The sequence below is a fragment of the Salvelinus namaycush genome, chromosome 28 (assembly GCF_016432855.1).
Source record: "Salvelinus namaycush isolate Seneca chromosome 28, SaNama_1.0, whole genome shotgun sequence".
Lineage (NCBI taxonomy): Eukaryota > Metazoa > Chordata > Actinopteri > Salmoniformes > Salmonidae > Salvelinus > Salvelinus namaycush.
The window spans coordinates 30,324,713-30,343,749 of NC_052334.1; the positions used below are offsets into that span (position 1 = coordinate 30,324,713).

Below are 19,037 nucleotides of genomic sequence, written 5' to 3' on the forward strand. Positions count from 1 at the left end.
CGGAGGAGTGGAGGGGTTGAGGGCAGAGTGGAGGGCGGAGGAGTTGAGGGTGAAGGAGTGGACCTAATCCCACTGATCATGGGATTAGGTTAAAATATTCAGTAGAGGAAACTCCCTCCATCCCAAAATGTCATAAACCCCAACCATAGACCCCCTTTCATCCACTCCTCAGCCCCCACCAAACTCCACCAAAGTCCTGCTTCTCCCAACAACAGACTCCAACCCAACCGCCTCTGACAACCCCGACCACCTCCATCCTGTTGAGCAATCCACCCTGCCCCAGACTTCTGAGTTCCTATTGGGTCAGGGTGGTCATTGGGAATGGACGTCCCCGAAAGCTGGACTGTGACAATGCTGAGAGCTGGACCGTGACAGAGCTGAGAGCTGGACCGTGACAGAGCTGAAAGCTGGACCGTGACAGAGCTGAAAGCTGGACCGTGACAGAACTGGACCGTGACACAGAACTGGACCGTGACACAGAACTGGACCGTGACACAGAACTGGACCGTGACACAGAACAAGACCCTAACCTAATGTAAGCAGGTTGCTCTTCCACACAATGTCACAGAGCCTCTAATTCAAATGGCAAAGACACAGAGGAGAGTTAGGGCTGTACACATCACTTCTCACTGAGAGGCATATGACAGAGGGAAGATGGCCCAGCTCACCCTTCTCACAGTGAGAAGCCAAGCACTCAGTTCATGGGCTTGGAGATGGCTGCAGGAGACTGTTATGGCACACTAGCTGACAAATAAGAGCCTATCAGCAACACTAAATAATACATGTTCAGCTACAGTACACTAACATGGCAGCTCCCATTCATAGCCTCCTTTCAAAGACTCCGAAAGATGCTTTCCTCCTGACTAGGTAATGAATCTTCTTGTCCTAAAGAACACATTGTTATCCATGTAGGGACAATGAGAGAGAGAGAGAGAAACAAAGCCTTATTCAGAAGGTACACAACGCAGTAGGCCAAAATCAATGGCAAGAGTCACACATATATGATGTTTTCATGAGCGTGCAAAGGCAGCGCTCCAGAGCTGGTAGACGGTTGGCTAGATGAGGCAAGGGCCTGCACCTCTGGAGGTTGGCAGCAGCCCTAGGTTCCACTGGGCTTTGTGAGCTTCCCTGAGAAGATGAAAACTCTCTCTGCTACTACACTGCATGTCCCCCACAATGGCACCTAAAAGTCCGGCTCGCATGACTGGCCACATGCAGGAACAGATTATGGCTATTGATTGCTGCCCGGAGACGGATCTCTCTGTGTATGTGTGCGTGCGTGTCTTAGGGGAGGGTAGTAAGGGCACTGGGGCGAAAAAGCTATTGATTCTGTCCAGCGGGGAAGTTGCGTTTTAGAATGAAGGTCAGCTCTACTTTGCCTCCCCCTATTAGAGGTTCCTGCTACCTAAACACACAGCACACGTTTACTCGGGAGTGAGTGCTTGTTTAGGAGAGAGAACAACACTTAGTGACTCGATCAAGTCTCCCGTCAGAAACCCAACAGGCTATGTGGAAGCAGAGAAAGTCCACAACATTTAGCAGACACTTATCCAAAGCGACCCACTATCCTGGCGTTGCAAGCGCCATGCGAGACCAACTGAACTACAGTAGGACCACATACAGTAGTTGGGGATGAATGACACATTGCATGTCAGGGGAAATTCTCTTGATATATGGTGTGCTACTTATATAGCGGGAACTTGGCTGTCAAGAGTATTCTCCTCCCACATGTCAGGTCCTCACCACTCACAGTGAGTTTGCGTTCCCCTCTGGCAGTGGAGGAGACTGCAGCCCGCCAGCCCGCTGCTCAGTGTTCATACAGGGTGACTATTAGGATTCACACAGCCATTCACACACCCTCTTCCAATAGGGCCATGTTAATGACACAATATAGGTGATTTCTGACAGCCTTGTAATATAAGGTCTGTGGGGTCAGGACTGTCTCTTTCACGTCCCACAGCACCGAGGGCTCTGAAATAACACCACTGCGTTGTCACTGAATAGAGCAAGATGCTGTACATTATTGGAGTGGAATGGCACACATAAACCCACTTGGATAGACATCTTAAACGCTGACCATGTGTCACACATACACAGACACACAAAAACTCACAAAAAAAATCTCTCACACACAAACTACTCCAAGTACCATGGTGTAGAGCCAAAAAGGAAACAGCGGATTGAATAGGAAGGGAGGATTGGTGTGTGTGTGTGTCTCCAGCAATGTGGCTGGTGGTCATATTTCAATATCAAATCTAATTAGCCGGAGTGATGGTGCAGCAGAGCGCCTGGCTGCTGGAGACTCCAGTTCTGTGGCGGACAGAGCGGGAGAGAGGACACCAGAGAGCGCCACAGAGGAGAGCACCACAGCGCCAGGCCTGCCTTTATGTGGACGCACTGAGGTCATGTGGCTTTTCTTTGTAGAAACATTAAACAAATGACCTTGGAGAGCGGCCTGGCTACAGACAGCAGATTGAGGAGCGCCGGGGCGGGGAAACGCTGGATAGGGATTTCATCTCGGCTACAAAAACAGCCTGCTCTGAAAAGAGCCAAGATCATTGTTCCAACCCAAAATAAAACACCTACATTTTGCAGAAGACGAGAGGCAGATGAGATGAGGAAGAGAAGGGAGCATACATGGAGGAGTGGTACAATGCAGACACCATTCAGCAGAAGGAGGAATGGGTCATGCCTTTGGGTCAAGTCTAGATACAATACCAGTCAAAAGCTTGGACACACCTACTCATTTAAGGGTTTTTCTTTATTTTTACTATTTTCTACATTGTAAAATAATAGTGACGACATCAAAACTATGAAATAACACATGGAATCATGTAGTAACCAAAAGTGTTAAACAAATCAAAATATATTGTATATATGATTCTTCAAAGTAGCCACCCTTTGCCTTGATGACAGCTTTGCACACTCTTGGCAACCAGCTTCACCTGTAATGCTTTTCCAACAGTCTTGAAGGAGTTCCCACATATGCTGAGCAATTGTTGGCTGCTTTTCCTTCACTCTGCGGTCCAACTCATCCCAAACCATCTCAATTGGGTTGAGGTCGGGTGATCGTGGAGGCCAGGTCATCTGATGCAACACTCCATCACTCTCCTTGGTCACATAGCCCTTACACAGCCTGGAGGTGCGTTGGGTCATTGTCCTGTTGAAAAACAAATGACAGTCCCACTAAGCGCATACCAGACGGGATGGGATGTCACTGCAGAATGCTGTGGTAGCCATGCTGGTTAAGTGTGCCTTGAATTCTAAATAAATCACCAACATTGTCACCAGCAAAGCACCATCACACCACCTACTCCATGCTTAATGGTGGGAATCACATATGCAGAAACCATCCATTCACCTACTCTGCGTCTCACAAAGACACGGCGGTTGGAACTGTATATCATTCGTTTTGGTATTCCTGCTCTTTTTTGAGGTAATAAACCTCAAATAGCATTCTAAAATATATCTTAAAACATTCTTCAAAAAATAGTCAGAACTTTATTTACTGGTAGGAGTTTTTTTCTTTGAACAAATCCTGAGAAATCTTCTGAATTGCAAAATAGTTTGTGTTTGTGTGTGGGCCCTATCTTGATAAAAAAAAAATAGGTCTCATCGCCTCGATGACTCATGACTATTTCTTTGTTTAAACGTAATCCTCCAGCCATCCAGGAAAATGGCCCACACACAGACACCAGTGCTGGCATTGCCAGCATCCATTGGCAGGGAGCATCCGTTTGTCAGCTCATCTTCCAGATCTGCAGTATGTGGGGCCTCAGCCTGGCTAGTTGCTTCACACTGCCAACGCTCCAGCCCAGCCAGCGATCATCTCATCTCGCAGATCAGGCCGTCGTGATGCTCTCTTCTTGCTAAGGAATGCCAGGTAGGCCTAGTCTGGTCTGGCGCTGGCACCCTTCCCCCTTGGCTCCCAGTGCAGACTGGCCTATGGTAGCTAGGCACCGCTGGCAGTTCAGCACATCTCACACTGGAGTAATTCACTTGGATTTGGTTTACAGACATCTGCCTCTCTGCTGTCCCACTGATGCCCCCAGGGACCCTGTGAGGGGCTGATATGAGCCTCGCTGATGGGTGGGTGGGATGGGGGGGGCGGGGGGCGACACCCGTGCATACAAATGCAAGCACATACACATCACACACTCAGAATGTACAGCCACATACACCTGTAGCCAAAGTTTAGTGCACATTATTAGCTTAAAAACATACTATAGGCTACTGACATTATCGTGCACCCTTGCCCACTTTCCTTACAAACCGTAAACCAATGACCTTTGCCGCGATGCCAAAAAAATACTTGAGAGCGGTGCACAACTTGGGTCCAACCTCAAAAGCTGGAGATTGCTGGTCGCCATGGCAACACCCAGAGAGCTACTGTGGTCCCTTCGAGGCCACTCTGTACAGCCTGTCCCTGTCCGGGGAGAGGCAAAGCTGCAAGGCTTTGTGGGAGATCAGATTTCACCCACCGGGGCCCGCTCCAAAAAACCATCCCTCCCCTCCTTCAGTCCTCAACTTATTCACATGCAAATTCATCTCCATCGCTGATTACGCTCGTCTTAAACCAACTGACATGTACAGCTGGAGATCAGGCCCTTAACGACAGGCAGGCTGTTACAGGGATGGAGGGGAGGACGGGTTAATGACAGTCATGTCTCCGCTGCTGTCGTCTAAACCCACTGCATCATACAAGACGACAGAGAGGTTACACAAGATCCTCATTACAGACCCAGACAGACACATGCGTCCTCACATGTCACTACGGGCTGCGCGACACACCGCAACACCTCAACCCTGTGCGCTGTTAATCGCTGTATGCAAATCAGCCAGCGCATCAAGATCAGTGTCAGTGCTCACCCATGCAGATCACCCAACACGCTACACGCACCACATGGGAATCCACCCAGGCCAACCACTAGAAGGGCTAACGCCGCAATAACAACAATCAACCCGTTTATAAATTCAATATTTTCACATATGAGAACAATCAGAGTGTGAGGAATAACATTAATACCTAAAAAAATTATACATAGAAAAAGATAACCGTCCCTGGAAAAACATGCACGGCCTACCTGCTGAGGCTCTGTGGTCTGTTGTTAACCTTGTGGAAGCAGACAGGGCTGTAAGGGTAGGGGAGACAGAGTAAAGAGTTCATGCAAAGGATACAAGCTCTGGTAAAGCGTCAGGCGGGACTTGACAGCTCTGCTGGCGTTGATGCAGGTGGCACGCACAAGGCTGGGCAGCAACATTCCTGTGACGATGGCGCCGTTGAAAAGAGGCCCAAAGAAGGGGACCTACGAGGGGAAGGAGAGAGGGAGGGAGAAAGTTAGCATCTTAAATAACCGTCAGAACCGTTGAATTCTTCTTTTTTCTGTGGAATGAAAAGCGGAGTGAAGACAGGACGGCCGGGCATTCGTGTGGTTGAGTCCGTTTCCGCGGTTACATGGACTCATTACAACATGATGAAACTTTGTTGCTCCGTGCTGAAACAAGCAAGGTGCTGTAGCAAACCAGTCTGGTTGCCTAGGCAACGCTCCCCTCCATGCAGCATGAGCACATGCAGTCAGGAGCGGAGGGAAGGAGAAAATGTGCGTCATAAAAATAAAAATGCTATTCAAACGCAGTACCAGTGAAACGTTTGGACACACCTACTCATTCTAGTGATTTTCTTTATTTTTAACTATTTTCTACATTGTAGAATAATAGTGAAGACATCAAAACTATGAAATAACACACCAAAAAAAGTGTTAAAATCAAAATATATTTGAGATTTGAGATTCTTCAAAGCAGCCACCCTTTGCCTTGACAGCTTTGCACACGCTTGGCATACTCTCAACCAACTTCATGAGGTAGTCACCTGGAATGCATTTCAATTAACAATGCTCTGTCAGAGTGACCATTGGGTTCTTGGTCACCTCCCTGACCAAGGTCCTTCTCCCCCGATTGCGCAGTTTGGCCGGGCGGCCAGATCTAGGAAGAGTCTTCCATTTAAGAAAGATGGAGGCCACTGTGATCTTGGGGACCTTCAATGCTACAGAAATATTTTGGTACCCTTCCCCAGATCGGTGCATCGTCACAATCCTGCCTCGGAGCTCTCTGGACAATTCCTTCGACCTCATGACTTGGTTTTTGCTCTGACATGCACTGTAAACTGTGGGACCTTAAATAGACAGGTGTGTGCCTTTCCAAATCATGTCCAATCATTTAATTTACCACAGGTGGACTACAATCAAGTTGTAGAACCATCTCAAGGATGATTCATGGAAACAGGAAGCACCTGAGTTCAATTTTGAGTCTCACAGCAAAGGGTCTGAATACTTATGCAAATAAGGTATTTCTGTTTTTTATTTTTAATAAATGTACTTTTCCCACGGTGTGCTCAATTAAAGACATGAAAATGTATAATTTGTTTGTGTGTTTAGTTTAAGCAGACTGTGTTTGTCTATTGTTGTGACCTAGATTAATGAAATCTAATTTTATGAACAATTTATGCAGAAATCCAGGTATTTCCAAATGGTTCACATACTTTTTCGTGCCACTGTAGTGAGCAATATGTTTGGAACATCAAATTGCAATAAATTAGAAGTATTGAATCGCATTACATACAGAATCTTGAAAATCGCAATACATATGGTATTGGCACCTAAGTATCATGATAATATTATCTTGTTGGGGTCCCTGGCAATTCCCAGCCCAACATCTAATATTGCTACAGGGTTAGATTCAAGTTTGAGTGACTTAGGACTAAGTGTTGAGCTTATTTAGCATAGAAACCACACACACATCTAATGCAAATCAATACCGGAGAAAATACTTTTACTATTGAACAAATACAGTGGGAGCTCTCTGTGTTTGAGAGCAGCGTGCATGTGTGTGTATGTGTGCGTGTGTGTGACACATGCGTCTGTTCATGCATTTTGGGGAGATCTTAAATCTGCTGAGTTTAATGATCGTTGACCTGGAATGTGACGTGCGTGTCAGAGCCTCTCCATAAGTCCTGCTGTCTACTTGACATGGCATAGCTCATTATACAGACAGTCCCTCCACTTCAATAATTAGAGCACACTTCAAACTGACAGCTAGCCCATTCAATCTCTACTGGTGTAAAAAAAAAAAAAGCCTAACTTCTAGAGGTCAACTTAGGACAATGAAGCTCTAGAACAAGAAAGTGTCTGCGTAATGGGGGCTGTAGGATTCTATGGTGGAGGTTTGGGCTGCAGACTGGGTGGTTGTTGGTGGTGTCTTTCTGTCTGTGTGGATATTGGGAGGAGGCCTAGGTGGATGGCCAGACAGAGGGCTATGGGCATCATCCCCAGGTTGGCAGAGTCCTGCTGGCAGGTCAGTGGAATGAGAAAGCTGCCATGCATTCTGGCCCCATCTTTTGCTCCAACACACCAAAGCCCCTCGTTTGGCCGACAAAGTCTCTTTCGCCCTCTTTAAAAGAGACTGGAGATATTGTGTGAGGTTTTCTTATAGATCTGAGATGAGGAAGTCCCAGTGACGGACTTCCTATTGTTTTTTGGGGTCACGTTTAGGATGAATATTAGAGTCTACCAATCTAAGTATATAGTGCCTTAAGAAAATATTCACACCTGTTCACACCCGTACAAAAAAAAAAAAAAAAAAAAAAAACACAAAAAGCTTATTTCTCAAAAATGTTGTGCAAAAATGTATTTACATCCTTGTGTTAGTGAGCATTTGTTCTTTGCCAAGATAATCCATCCACCTGCCAGGTGTGTCATATCAAGAAGCTCAGTGGTTGAATACTTATCTAATCAAGATATATTAGTGTTTGATTTCTCATATATATATATATATATGAAAAATCAAACACTAATATATATATACACTTGACTGTGCTCCGACCACACTATGTTCACATTTTTCTTCCACTTAGACAGAATATTTTGTATAGATCGTTGACAAAAAAGGACAATTAAATAAATGTTAATCCCACTTTGTAACACAAAAATGTTTGGAAAAAGTCAAGGGGTGTGAAAACTTTCTGAAGGCACTATATATAATAACCTAGCCTACCGTAGATGGTTACATTGTGACCTGTAGTCTTTGACCCAGCCAGTCAGTCTATCCAGAGCTGTGTGTGCAGCGGCTCAGAACCAAGATGAAAGCTAGCTGAGCGACACTGACTGCCTCAGAGCACATACCCACAGTGAGGGTAATGGTCTGGAGTGAAAGAGGAGGGCATTAGAGCGTCCATCTCAGAGTCACACAGGCAGACCGACAGACAAACAGGTAACCCTCTCAACCAACAAGGCAGTCTGGAGGGACATGAGTAAGGAGAGGGGTTCTCTAAGTGAAGATCAGACAGCTGATACCTTTTTCCAAACAAAGAGTTGGATATGCTGAAGCAGTGAAATGTTGAAGGAGTCCCATAATATTTGTTTAATGCTAAAAAGACAGTAAGTAAAATAGTGTATCCATTACACACATAGATTGAGTGGAAAATAATCAAGCAAGTGCAGAAACAAGCTCCAAAAGCCATTTCGGTTTTGAGCCTGCCAGCTGATCTCTAGTACCAGTACCTGTGGTTTCTTCATGATCTGGATGAAGAACGTGTGGTTCTTCATGGGGTACACGATGATCAGCACGTCTCCAAAGTCAGTGGGGATGATGCCGCGTCGGTAGTCCCTGCTGTGCTCCGACCACACTATGTGAACCTCGTCGTTGCCCAGGTGACGCAGCTGCACCAGAACAAACCACAGGGTTTAGACACGGCTACAGCGATCACAACGGTCAGAAAGAACATCTTGTTATTCCTATAGAAAGGTTTTTAATATTAGGTTAGAGATTACCACAGCTCTGGGTGTTGTGACAAAGCTTCTTATCATTTGAATTTCCACTGGAAATTCAAACCACAAAAAAACTTTCAATTGAGCATTTTAAAACCAATCATTGAAATTAACTTTACTCCAAAGACATAAAATTGCGTCCAATTTCCATGTTCTATTCATAAATACAAATGAAGTTAGGACAGAAATTACACAAATGACAGGAAATTGGCAGATAGTTAATGTACTGTAGAACTATTTTTCAACCAAGGCAGAGGGGAAGTGAGAGAACAGTCTTCCCTCAGTATTGTGGCTGACATGGACATTGAGTGATGGGTTTAAGGGCGGCCATTCCAAACTCACTGGCCTTTACCCATCACTCGTGGGGAAACCTGTTTTTTAGTTTGTGATCTGGATAAGGATAAACTGGGCCTAGTAAGGGTTAGACAAAAAACTCCTGTCCCTGATTATGTGGCAACATCAAGGCCTTGCCTCCTCACCGACTGACTCACTGAGAGGAGGAGGAAAACATCTGCCAATGTACTTGGGTCTAATGAGCCATTAAGAAAACATGGCCTCGCCACCCAAAAAAATGCAATTAGCACATTCTATTATAAGCCCTTAATTATGGTAATGGTATAATGTTCAACAAATCCACAACACGGTGATTGAACACTGTGCTCCCTGGTTCATCTCATCTGTACAAGGATCAATGGCTCCAGTGCAGGTCAGGTCAGACCAGACAGGCACAAATTAACCAAGAATGTTGAATATGCATGTCGAGGTTACCCACAAAAATCCTAAGGATTTTAATTAACATTTGAATATTACACTGAACCAAAATATAAAACGCAACATGTAACGTGTTGGTCCCATGTTTCATGAGCTGAAATAAAAGATCACAGATATTTTCCATACACACAAAAATATTATTTCTCTCAAATTTTGTGCACAAATTTGTTTACATCCCTGTTAGTGAGCAATTGTCCTTTGCCAAGATAATCCAGCCACCTGCCAGGCATGGCATTTCAAGAAGTTGATTAAACATCAATCATTACACAGGTGCACCTTGTGCTGGGGACAATAAAAGGCCACTCTAAAATATGCAGTTTTGTCACACAACACACTGCCACAGATGTCTCAAGTTTTGAGGGAGTGTGCAATTGCCATGCTGACCGCCGGAATGTCTACCAGAACTGTTGGCAGAGAATTTAATGTTCTAATTTCTATCCGGTGGGCGAGTGGTTTGCTGATGTCAGCATTGTGAACAGAGTGCCCCGTGGTGATGGTGGGGTGATGGTATGGGCAGGCATAAGCTATGGACAACAAACACAATTGCTTTTTATCGATGGCAATTTGAATGCACAGAGATACCATGACGAGATCCTGAGGCCCATTGTGATGCCCATTTCTTTTAAGGTATCTGTGACCAACAGACGCATATCTGTATTCCCAGTCATGTGAAATCCATAGATTAGGGCCTAATGAATTTATTTCAATTGACTGATTTCCTCATATGAACTGTAACTCAGTAAAAGACCAGGGGATGTGATTAGGAGTCAGGAGAACATGGAAAGTCAGGAAAAGGAGGATATTGGTTTGTGGGTAGGTAGATTTCAAAGATATATGAGTAAAGGGGGATGTGAGAAAGGCAGGAAATTCTGATTAAATCAGGCGAAGAATCACATCCCTGAAGCTAAATGTGCCAATAGAATCACACCTGTGTGTGGCCTAAGTCAAAGGCCCTTGTCCAATTAACCCTCAGTGACCTCCCATCCACACAGCACAGCAGGCCTCTCAGCAGCACAAGTGCTCCCTTCTAAAAACACAGAGCTCAGTTAAGCCCTGGTGCTGGTTGTGAGTGTGGGGCCGGCCGAGAGCCCCTCGCTCTGACATTAGGACCCTACATGGCCTGACCCCCAGCTTCCAGGTCGCTCCAACAATCGCATTACTACAGCCAGCTGCTGCTAGGCGCTGCACCACTCTGCCCTAAAGCCCACAATTGGATTGGAGGAATTTATGTTTTTTTCCGTTTTCCTTCTTGGTGTAGCTTGGGGCCCATTGATTCTTTCCTTCAGACACTCTTGCCAGCGAAAGCATTGCCCTTCCCCACCCGACACAGTATGCAGTTAAGAGCAGGCGGTCGGGCGATGCTGAAAGTTTTATAAATTGACAGAGAAACTTCCTGCCCGATAAAGCCTCTTTTTCATCCCAATTTCTTATCCCCTCCCTCCTGTCCCTGTTAGCCTACACACGCGCCGCCGAGCTGCCAATTTCTGTCTCGCCTTTGGCTAGCGCGGGGTTCTGGGAAGCGTGGGGTGCAATTACAGGGGCTCCCAATCAAATGAATCGAAGCGGGCCGAAGGCATGCTCCGACCCCTCCAGCGCCTCACACCAGCTAGCCAAAATCAAACTAATTTCCGCAGCCGCTGAGCACAGGTTCAGTATGGGGTCGGTGCAGGGCTGTTTTTTTAGGGGGAGAAGGGCAGATGTGTCGATGGAGGTTGGGGGTATATGAGGATGGCCTGATGAATTTCCTCTCTCCGTGGGACAGCATATGAGAAGACTGGTGGCTCGGGCAGGGGCCTCGCGGCTCATTTCTCCATGCTAACTGCTGCTGGTGTGCTACAGCCAGGTAAACCGCTGAAGCGCCATCGATCTCTCCCGCAGTCACAGCCGGATTGGGATAAAAACGTCCTGCCGGCATCGGCCCGGCGCCTGCACTGACAGGGACAGCTAATGGCTGAATCTGGGCTCCGGTCACAGCACCCACGGAGGGGGGAACAGATCCGGGAATCACGGTCATTACCATAGCCACACATGCCCCTTCTTACACGCCTGCTTCTCTCTCTACTCCTCATCCTGCCCAGAGTTTACTAATCAGTGCCAGAACCCAGGAGTTACACCACCTGACCTCAGTTTAGCACAGATTGAAGACCCAAGACGGCACACAGACAGACAGGGCACGGCTCGGAGGCCATTTCACTCTGTATACACTGTGTTTGGAGCCTAGTTTTGTACGCAGCCATTACATTGTTTGAAGGACTGTGGACCTTGCTACATTATTAGTGTAGTGATAGGTATTTAAACCAGTTTAGGTTAAGGAGCTTTTTCAGTCAATGGCAAACCAACAAACAAGTTTTTGTTGTTGATTTTCTTCCCTTTTGCAGGCTTTTCTGACGTTAACTTCTTGGATCTAGAGGGAGTAATAGTACCTTTTTGGTGAGGCAGTCGTCCGAGTTGGACGGCATGCGTGTGGACACATGCAAGATGACTTCCACCGTGGAGGTAGCGTAGTAGGGAGCAGTGTGTCCTGTGCTGCCGTTCCTCTGAAGCCCTCCCATGAAGCCACAGTGTGTGGCTAGATCAACCTGAAGGCACACAACACGGTTAGGAGAGTGATGTCAGTGTGTGTGTGAGAGAGAGACACTGCAGGAGTGTGTGTTTATGTACCTCCCATCCCAGGCCAGACACAAAGTCTTCGTAGGCCTGGCTGCCTGCGCTGTTGGACAGGATGGAGCACTTATCTTCCTGACCCTCTCTGATGTAGAACACAGCGATCTTGTGCGTCTCTCTGCTGTAAGACACAACACACAAGACTTGTTGTTAGAACAATGGCCCTGATAATGTTACACTGTTCTACATCCAGGGGTTTGTAGTATAGTATGATGAATTGTTGTTGGATATCTGGATATTCTAAATACGTGTGGTTTTGGTAACGTACGTTTTTAACCTGAGCACGGCTGCAAGATGGTGAGGCGCTCTATTGCTGCAGCTGTGGAGCGGCTGGTGATTTGGGAGTGAGCAGATGGAGGCAGAGAGAGAGACGCAACTCGGCTACAAATCAAGACTAGCTAACTTGTAGCAGGCGCAATGTTATGTATCATCCCATATAACAGTGCTCGTCTGTCTTGACTGGAGTAGCCTAGAGAATCTAGCTAGCTTAATGAGGTCACGTTTTGCGCTTTCTCCCCAACCCCGTTCGGATAAAACAGTAGCCTATCTGTTGGTTGCTCGTTGTAGCCTACTCCTTCTCATTTCGCTAACTTTTAATTCCGTAATTGTATTCCATATCTCATTGCATTCGTGAACTCTCACTACACGTTGCCTCTTTGTCGTTTTGATTGGCAAACATTAACAATCTACACACGAAGGCAACCAGTCATTTTCATGGGGCGCACATCATACAATCTACATTGAAACGTTTTTGCTTTTATTACCTTAATAATTTGAAATGTCATGGTATATCCTCGTATGTAACAATGCCACATTAATATTGTAATTTCATTTCGAAAAAGCCTGTGTGTTACAATAGGCCTATAATTTTTTTCTTCAGTATTTGAATATCCGTGCACATCCCTACTCCACACTCAACCCCGTTAAGATCAGCGTGCTCTGAAATGTGAACCACACACCTCCAAACGTACACCTCCACACAATACTGCAAATATGGTCTAATATTAGAGTGAGCAGCGTGTGTGTTAGAGTGAGTGCACAACAGTACGTGTGTTTACTTTCCCCATACCCCCCCGCCTCATCTGACAAACAAAACAAGTGCAGACAGAGTTCCACCCATGTGCTTCAGTGTTGCCATGGTGGTGCGTGGCTCTGTGTTAAATCGGGGGAATTTTGAATGTTTCGACACAGGTTGCCATGAGCGGCCCAGGTATGCTCGCTGGTCTGGCAGAATGAGGCCCAATCCTGGGGGCATTCTTTAATAAGCCCCGGTCATTAACAGTGTGGAGTGCCTATTGATCACTGTGTGTGTGTGTGCTGCCGAGCTGTGATCAGCCTGAGATGGTGTGGATTAGGAGGAGAGGAGGAGGGAAGTGTGGAGCTGTTTTAATACGTGTCGCCTTAAGAGTGTGATCTTTACTGATTTTGAGGAAGGGATGCTTCATTAGTGGGCTTAGGTTCAGAGAAACGGCGGATATGGAATGCAGGCTTAACTAGAATATAGCCAGCTGAAATCTAGGTTGGTTTATAAAAAAAAAAAAAAAGGTCTTCATTAGAAATGAAACGCTATGATACATCATTCAGTAAATTAGTAAAAAAATAAATAACAATAAGCACATCATGTGTGCCAATGTTATCTAGAGATAACATGTGTGCTGAAGAGGCCCTAAATAATTAGCGGGTAAGAACATACCACTGCCTGGAATCCAAATTCTTCAATTCTCTCAAGAGTTTAGAGTTCTTCTTCAGGAGATGAAAGCTTTTCCTGAAAAGGAATAAACAAAACTGAACTTGAATGCACCCATTGACAATTATTAGAATTTTCAAAATGATCAACCAGATGGTACTTTACAGTGTACCAAATGCAAAGCTTGTGCCTGTTAATTATTATTTGAATGGTAAAAGACAGACTGAAAGTAGGATAGGAAAGCTTCATGTTTCAGTTGGGTTTTTGGTCTGAGGAATAACAGGTGGAGGTTTAAATTGGGCTTGGAGACATTACTAATCTACTGGAGGGGGTCTCTGCTTCCTTCCCCAGAGGTGCGAGCATCTCATTACAAGGATGCCACCTGCCAAGGTGGACCTGAGTGAAAACAGTTGGGCACAGTTGCCCTGTGGAGAGAAGATTAACAGGCTACACACCCTGCCATGCCTTTCCGGTCTTTCTTTTTCTCTCTCTCTGCGAGGTATTCTTCTAACTAGTCTACAGCTGTGGATGTGGTGGTGTTGTGCTCGGCTCTGTACCTGTGGTCCCATGAGTTCATGCCCAGGTCGTTGAGTAGCAGTCTGCAGAAGTAGAAAGGGGCTTTGGGCTCCTGTGGAGTGGGTTCTTTCTGGCTGGCGGCCTTGACGCTCACGTCTGCATTCCACCTCTTCACCTGCTCTTCTTCCTGCTGTGTCTGCCTGAGGATGGCCTCCACGATGGCCCCCTCCAGCTCCAGGTTCATCCCACAGGGAGAGGGGGCTGGCTGGTTGAGCCTCAGCAGGGGCTGGGGCAGGCACTCAGGGCTGCTGTTGCCAAGTTCCTCCAGGAGTTGGTCCAGGACATCCACCTCCTCACAGCCTGACTGGGAGTCCCAGCCTGGGGGGTAGGAGCGCTCAGAAGTCCCCGGCGAGGTGGGCTTGGTGGTGGAGTGGTTGGAGGAGTTTTCACTCGCCTGATGCATCCCATTGACTTCCTCCTGGGTGCGGTAGAGAACCCCTCCATCCCAGGAGTACTTTCCAGAGATGTCCCTGACGATGATGCGTACCTGGGAGGAGTTGTCGTGGGGTTCCCCTGGACCAGAGGGCTCTGAGGGCACCTGAAGGTAAGACACCAGGGTGCTGTCGTTGAACACAAACAGCTGCAGGTTGGGGCTCTTGAACACCTCAGAGGAGAGCTCTGATGACTCCACAAAGGGGTTGTCGTGGTTCTCACTGACCAGGCTGTGTAGGAGGGCGGGACCACCACTGAGGGGATGGTGGCCCAGGTGGTTCACAAGGTGGGTCATGATCATCCGTGCCGTCAGAGGGATCAGCTCCACGTTCCGCCTTTTCTTCTCTGTAGGGCAGAGACAAACCATTTCAAAGTCCGCGTGCAGTCGCTAGATGTGATCAGTGAATTTCATAAAGTGAAGTCAAAATACAGAATTGAACACCTTGAACTTGGGCCACCGTCTTTCTGAACCACATTACCACGTGTAGACGTGCTCTCAATCCGCTCACCTTTTCAACACAAAGCTAGCTTACCCATTATCAATCACTAATGGGGTCGTTTTTCATTTCTCACAATGGCACACCTCTGCCGCAAGTAGGTAGCATCTAATCATAGGAGACGACTTTGAAAAGGCCATTGAGTCTGTTACAACGGGAGGAGAGAAAAGACCAGCAGGGTGCTAATGAGAACGACAAGTTTAAAGCAACAGTGAACAGAGCACTACTCCCCCGAATCAGATCTATGTAAATGATCCACATGCTCAGGACTACTCCAAAATGAAAAAGGGATACCGTGTTACGACGCGGGGAAAACAAGACAAGCTCTGCATAGTGACTGCTATCAATACCACCATGGCTCATCAAAGTGGAGAAAGCTCTTTAGAGAGCGGGCGGTACGCCGCATTGTAGATGCACAGGGCCTTTGATGAGACTTAATCAATGTGAGCTGAAAGGGAAATGCATAGTGCTCTTTGGCTGGTCTTCTGAGGCCGTTTGTTATTTCTATCTGGACTTTGTAGCGCTGTATGAAAAGTAATGACATAAGCTAGATATTTCAGCTAGGCTTAGCCAACATTGCATCAGGTTGTAGGTTCTTGTTGTCGAAACAACGGACTTCTGGATGAGCAGAGGAATAGTCTAATACATAACCTAATGGCACTACAAGGTCACTAATAAAAATCATTTTCAGATGTCTCTTTTATAAATGGGCCCTCTCCCTGGGGCAGAGCGCTAATGCCTACCTCTTAAAACATTTGATTCCATGAGTTAGTCTAGTCAATGTTAGTTAAAAACATTTACATTTAATGGAGTAGCAAGCTCCAAATGGAAGGGAACATATTAAAGGTTACATCTCCCTGTAGTTCACCCACTGCTCATTTCCCAGGTGGTTTGGAAGAGGAAGAGTAATGTAGAAAACCAACAGCAGCAGCTGGGCACACACACCTTAGATGACAGGGCACTCACAAGCATTCTCTCTCTCTGTCACGCAAACACACACTGTCACACACACTCTCTCTGTCACACACACACAAACACACAAACACACTCTCTGTCACACACACACACACACACACACACACACACACACACACACACACACACACACACTCTCTCTGTCACACACACACACAGTCACACAAATGCACACAGCCCTCCTTTCATTTCGCCGCCAGCCCAGTGCAATCTCCCACACAGCAGGTATTAAACGGGTGGCACCTCTTCTCCCCATTCTGCCTCACGCTGTGCTGGAGACAGTAGTGAGGCCGGTGACGGCGGCGAGGTCTCTGGTCTCCTTACCCTCGGCCACGGTGAGCAGGCTGCCCAAGTCTGCAGTGGTGTGCGAGAGAAGGGGCTCTGAGCTCTGGACCTGGCCCAGCATGAGGAAGGGGTCGTAGTCAGTGGAGAGGTCAGACAGACTCAGGAGGTAGTGGCTCTGCTGGGTGTGCAGGTTGGAGCCAGAGACACAGCAGTGTAGCACCTACGGGACAGAGGGTAGGAGTTAGCTCCTAGCGCGGTTAAAAACACCACAGGAGAAAGACAGTGGGAGCCTTGCATGCAGTCACTGCTGCGGTTTCTTTGTGTGGCTTGCTGCACAGCATCAACAAATACATGGGACTCAGAAATTAAACACATTACACACTCATACAAACAGTACTCAGTCTGCCTGAGAGTTACAGAATACCAGTTGGGACTGGCCGGCAGCGGGAGACAGGGAACACCTGAACAACATTGACCTTCCAGTAACTGAAACAGAGTAAGGAAGTAACTAGGCAAGTCAATGTAAAAGGATACAGTAATCTCAAACGCAGAGGTTCCCGGGTAGGGACGCAAGCATTGAATGGTTCAGGTACATACGAAGGGGTACTATATGGTCTGTTGCCATGGTGAGCCTCCACCTGAGGGAGAAGAGGTGCTTCACTGCCACATCTCTCCTGTGATGAGTGAGTATCGATCTGCATAACAGATGGTGCGGCATCTGTCCATTGGGTTGGCAGGGCTAGATAAGACGTGCTAGTCCAGCTGATTACGCTGATTGGCCAGGTTACCTCTGTTTGATTTAATTAAGACTTTATCCCTCTGCTCATGTTGCCACAAACATGCACCCGCACACGCAACCACATACACACACGCAACCACACACACACATGCATGCACACACAAACACACGCACTCAGACACTCACACAAAAACCTGTGTTTGGAAGTAGGTGGAAGTATTTGGAAGTATGTAAATGATAAGTTGTCTACTGGTTTTTGTCAAAGTAGGTTTTTGTTTATTGTAAAAAAAAAAAAAAAAAAATGTAAAAAGGAAAATAACATTTGGAAGCTACGCCTGACATACCAGACAATAGCAAACTGTGGGGCCTCTCACACTGAGTGGGTGGACTTGGTAAACCCATTGTGGAGGCTGGTCTATGTAAATGAATGGCTAATCCCATTCAACACACACACACACACACAGACACACACGTGCAAACTTGGCTGAGCCTCAGAGAGGAGAGGTGCAGGTCCTGTCATCTGAAACAGTATTGTGTGGGGAAATGCAGACAGTATGTGGATTATAATGCCTTACAGTCCTCTGGGCATGGGGGGGGGGGGTTATGGTGAAAAGACCAGAACCAAACAGCTGCCACACCAAAGCCCCAAAGTGGTTCCTCTGTGGACGGGGAAAAAAAGCTTCTGCTTGCTTGACGACTAAGTGGCTGCACCTCGCATAGCAACAGTTCCAGGAAGGTAACACACACCCGAACAAACATGGATACGTGTAGACACATATGCACACACACTCATGGATGCACAAAAACATGCACACAAGCAAACACACAACACACAAAAACAGAGCGAGGGTGCAGCTGCTGAGGCAGGCAGAGAGCAGATGGAGGACACGGCATGGAGGTCCAGTGAACCAATAAGGTCCAGAGCAATCATGCCTTTTGCACAGACCAGCCTCATGCTGTTAGACACAAACACACCAACTACCAAGCTCAAATCCTCAGCAGAGGTGCAGAAATGTTCCATCTTTATTCATCAGCGTATGAATGGGTCACTTAAGTTGAATCTGTTCATTGAGGATTTGGTATGAGAAACAACTAAATAGTTACTATAACAAATCCAAAAGAGATGCACAAACTAGACAAAACGCTTTACTCATTTTGTGAGGTTTACTGGTACGTAAATGAGTGCCTAGCTGAAAAGACTGAGTATAAAATATTTAAAAGAAAGTGTTTTTTGGGGGGGAGTATAGTTTGAAGTCCATTTGGTATGGGAGACCAGTAGAGACGTGTATTTTGTGTGTGCGTGATATTTTTCTGGTTTTATTACATTAAATGTTGTCCAAATATAAATCAAGAGGACCAGCATTTCAGTAAGATCAGGGTAACGCTGATTTACCAATGATGATATTAAGTGACACTTTACTTGTATGGGCACAATAGAACAACCAATGAAATGTATTTATTTCCTACATAGCAGCTGCAGTCTCTCCCATATTAAGAGATATTCAATTCAAAAGTAGACAGGCTTTTAAATCCAGGCTTATCAAGAGGACAAAGGCATATTTAAATAATTTGACCATTTCTTATCAGGG

The 19,037-nt window shown here is 46.4% G+C and overlaps 1 protein-coding gene across 3 annotated transcripts in view; it reads right to left on the reverse strand.

The window, feature by feature from the left end:
* LOC120023646 (ral GTPase-activating protein subunit alpha-2-like) overlaps nt 1-19,037 on the reverse strand; it is a 155,096-nt gene that overhangs the window by 41,622 nt on the left and 94,437 nt on the right. For 2 of the 3 annotated variants that reach the window (XM_038967694.1, XM_038967695.1), the window contains exons 30-36: nt 16,749-16,929; nt 14,502-15,297; nt 13,951-14,022; nt 12,255-12,378; nt 12,017-12,172; nt 8,556-8,714; nt 5,179-5,306 (exon numbers count right to left, since the gene is read on the reverse strand). In XM_038967694.1, the coding sequence (XP_038823622.1) occupies nt 5,179-5,306; nt 8,556-8,714; nt 12,017-12,172; nt 12,255-12,378; nt 13,951-14,022; nt 14,502-15,297; nt 16,749-16,929 (1,616 nt within the window). Of the gene's footprint in view, nt 1-3,119; nt 3,161-5,084; nt 5,307-8,555; nt 8,715-12,016; nt 12,173-12,254; nt 12,379-13,950; nt 14,023-14,501; nt 15,298-16,748; nt 16,930-19,037 lie in introns of those variants that run through there. The other variant, XM_038967696.1, reaches the window with a different exon arrangement.